This window comes from Dipteris shenzhenensis, chromosome 25 (assembly GCF_047967505.1).
Source record: "Dipteris shenzhenensis isolate YYH24624 ecotype China chromosome 25, Dip_SZ_1.0, whole genome shotgun sequence".
Classification (NCBI taxonomy): Eukaryota; Viridiplantae; Streptophyta; class Polypodiopsida; order Gleicheniales; family Dipteridaceae; genus Dipteris; species Dipteris shenzhenensis.
The window spans coordinates 24489367-24493208 of NC_141620.1; the positions used below are offsets into that span (position 1 = coordinate 24489367).

Genomic DNA, 3842 nt, shown 5'->3' on the forward strand with positions numbered 1-3842 from the left:
ACATGTTCAGCATTTATGGGTGAGGAGACCTCTCACCCATGATTTAGACCCGTGATCTTCACTCCCAGCCATTGATCTCATTTACAATCCAAGGGATACATTCAAATTTGTGGTAGAACCCTCCAAGCCATCAGATCAAGGTGTATATCCAATGGATACCATCAGAGGGATCAAATCTAAACCCTTGAAAATGGCAAGGATCTAATGCATGAGGTCAAAAGAGAAGGGGGCTCATTTTAAGCCATCCATCTACAAGTAGATCCAAGGGTGGAGATGTAAACAAAAGGCGCTGGTATCCAAGCCATTGATCTCAAGGAGATCCAAGGGTGGACATGCAAGAAAAAAGCACTCAAATTCGCACTGTCCAATATGTGCCTGAATCTCAGCCATTGATCTCAAGTGCCTCCATCTCCACCCTCCGAAATCCGCCTAAATCTAGGTCCTTCATTTGATCCTTTGATCTCCACCATTAGATCTATTCAAGATCTAATGGTCCACAACAAATGGCGACCTCTCCCTCTTTATTACACCTCTATTTTGTCAACCTTTGCCAGTTTGGAGCCCACCAAAGGTGCCTCCCACCAATTTCCATCCACCATCCATCTCCATCCAAAGGCCAAGATTGATCACTGTTGATCAATTTCAAAATAAAGGTACCCATGCTACTTGAGTAAATTCTAGGGGACCCTTGGCCCATGTAGTGGGTTCACTTGGTCTTACCTTAATTTATTTCTTAATCCATGCCCTTTTGAGACCCCAATTCTCCCCTAATGATTCTTAAGTAGGAGCTTGCTAGCTTCCGTAGCTTCTAGCTATCGATCCATTAAAGGTGACTCACATTATATTGAAATTCCGTCACTTTTTTCTTAGCAATTTATAGGCCGTGGCTAGTGCTTTCTCCTCATTGTCAAGTTCTCATTCCTTAGCTTAATGACTCTGAGAGCTTGCTACCATTTAGCCCATTATAAGAACATCACAAGAATGAATATTCACTTCAATATTGTGTTCTTAGCTTAGACTGATGGTGAGCCTGCAGATTTATTAGCTTAACAATACAAATTCTGAGATTTTTGTGGGGGTTTCTCTAGCCTTGCTGAGCAAAGGCCAACTTCTAGGGAGAAGCTTAGGGCCGGTACACACCTAAACCCCGCCCGCTCAGATTGTTTTTTTGGGCTAGTGGCAGGCGGGTTACTTACACACCGCCATGGGCTCAGTGGTCAAGTATGTGTCTACGTGGCGAATGGTCGTGAGTTCTAGTCCCACCAAGAGCAAATGCAACAAAATTTGCCAATCCCACGCAGATAAGTAATCCCTTGGCCGAGTGCTTGGGCAGGGGTCTTGCCTGCCCAAACTTGGACTGGTGGCAAACTTCACGCCGCCATGTGTTTCTCAGCATCTATTATTTTGCACAAGTAGGGAGGCATTTTCCTAGTGTGTAACCGACCTTAGGGTGCTTAAGGACTATGTATGCCCATCATGCATTGAATGCATCTAGGCTGCGTTAGACGTGAGTCATGGTGGGTGAGTCTATTTTTGGGCCCTGTACCTTGACGTGCGAATGCCCTCTTAGTGGAAATGTGCGCTTCGTAAAATTTCACTCCTATCTACTAATGCTACACATCCTAGCAAGATTTCACTTCTAGCTACTCATGCTACACATTCCCATTCCAAGATTGCCAATGTCACGCTTTTAGTCCATGCTTTATGATAGGATGGATGGCACAGAGAAAAACAAGAAGGGGAAAAGAATCAGAAGTAGCAGTAGACGCAGAAGCAGCTCTCGCTGCGCAAGGACAAGGAGAAAGGAGAAGACAGAAGACGAGGAGGAGGAGGAGAATAAGAAGAACAAAAACGCAGAGGTCAAGGAGAATAAGAAGAAGTAAAAGCAGAAGAAGGAGAAGCAACAGGAGGAGGAGGAGAACGATAAGGACTAGAAGAAGAGGAGAAGGACGAGGAGGAGGAGGAAGACAAGGAGCTAGATGGAAGAAGAGAAGCAGGAGGCGGAGAAGGAGGAGAATATAATGATAATGATAAGGGGAAGAAGAAGAAGAAGAGGAAGAAGAAGGGGTAGAATAAGAAAAAGCAGAAGAAGCAGAAGTAAGCAAGAGATCAAGAAGTGGGAAGAGTACAAGCAGAAGGAGAATTCTTTGGAAAAAACAGAAGCAGAAGGAGAAGAAGCGGAAAAGTGGAAAAAGCAGAAGAAGGACAAGCAGGGAGGAGGAGGAGGAGCAAACGGAAACGAATAGGTGGGGAACGGAGCTCTTTACCTACGACCTGAACCAGAAGAAAGAGACCACTCGAAGCTTGAAGGTCTTTGGAAACTCAGAACTTTTACAACTAAAAGAGCATGGAGAACGTTAAGATCCCATGCATAAACTTTACTCGACATTAAGTATCTACACTCATGCTACTCTATCCTGGCATCCTTAGCCTCACAAAACCAGTTTACGACAATCAAACAGCAGATTCTTCTTCCTCATCTGTGTTCATTTTGTGCCCCAGATTCCTGATTACTATCTGAAGCTGAGATGCAGCTACCATATACTGCGCCCTCTGCACAGTCCTCAACTCCTTCCATAAATCTTTCAAAGTCCTCATCCTTAGCGCATCTGCTTTCGTAGAGATTTTCTCCAGTGTCTTCAGTTTCTGCTGCATGGCTTCCTTGAGACGCTCCTCAGACTCTTCCGACCCGTCTTCAGAGCCGTTGACTAATGTGTCTGCCTGAGCCAACGAGAGCAGTGGTTGATCCGCAAGGCTCTGCTGTAACATGGCCATCTCATCGCTCACAACATCCTCCTCTTTGTTTGTTGCCGTCTGAAGCTCGTTGATCCGTGAAAGTTGCGAGGAAGATAAAGCGGCCATTGTGCAAGTATCTAAGTTCCCTTCCAAAAACTCTGCGAGTTCAGCCTCCACTTGCTGGCCAGCTAACGCGTAGACCAACTGAAAGGCCATAGATGGACGCCATGCACCCAACCAAAAGAAGGCTTTCTCTAGAGGTGAACTCCAAGGGGCGTTTACCACCTTCAAGATGTTCTTATGGGAGGCTCGATCTTTCACGTCATAATAAAAGTCGTAATGCTTCTCGACCCTCGTAACGATTTTCTCGAGCTCTTCCTCGTCCATTTCATTTTGAAGGGCTTCTTGTAGCTCCCTTGTCAGGTCCTCTTCCTTCTGGATCCAAGTAGCATGGAAGTCTTCGTATCGCTCTTCATCAGAAGACGGCATGATGTACCTTCACAGACGATGTCGAATGCAACCGCCACTGCTGCAAGACTGGGCGAAGAGAATTCGGAATTAGCCTTCTGCCTTTAAGAGACAACACCAGTGGAATTCTCCCTTTCCAATGACGAGAAGCACCAGCAGTGGCTCAAGCCGAGTGGAACCCATCCAGAAGAAATTGTCTACGGGAATTCAAACCAGCAAGGAAATTTAAAGGTGCTCGATCGTCTTCAGTACTTTGAAGTTGGCCAGAATAGTTCACAAGTGCCAAATGGACAAACAGTTGCAGGTTATGCAGGAGACGATCGAAGGGAGTCGTAGCCAAACGTCGCTACGGAGCAAGGACGGAGCTGGTCGAGAAATTCAAGAGAAGCATCGTCCAATAGCTTGGTTTCATGGGTTCTTCGAACCAGGGACGGAGCTGGTCAAGAGAAAGAGAAGCGTTTGTCCAATGGCTTGGTTTTATGGGTCTTCTACAAGCTGAGCACTAGTTTCATGGGTTCGTTGACAAGCTGAGCACTACCAAAAGAGCTCGAAAAGCAGGACCAGCTCACTACAAGCTAACTTCCTTATAGTATTTCGGCTCCCAATTGCAGTTCTCTCTTGATAAGGCATCATCTTCG

General features: G+C 45.8%; 1 protein-coding gene across 1 annotated transcript; it reads right to left on the bottom strand.

Moving 5' to 3' along the window:
* Positions 1 to 2451: 2451 nt before the first annotated feature.
* LOC147885643 (protein DOG1-like 3) lies at positions 2452 to 3165 on the bottom strand. The gene has a single exon (XM_087396945.1). The coding sequence runs from the start codon at positions 3121 to 3123 to the stop codon at positions 2455 to 2457; it is 669 nt and encodes a 222-aa protein (XP_087253071.1). The 5' UTR covers positions 3124 to 3165; the 3' UTR covers positions 2452 to 2454.
* Positions 3166 to 3842: the final 677 nt, after the last annotated feature.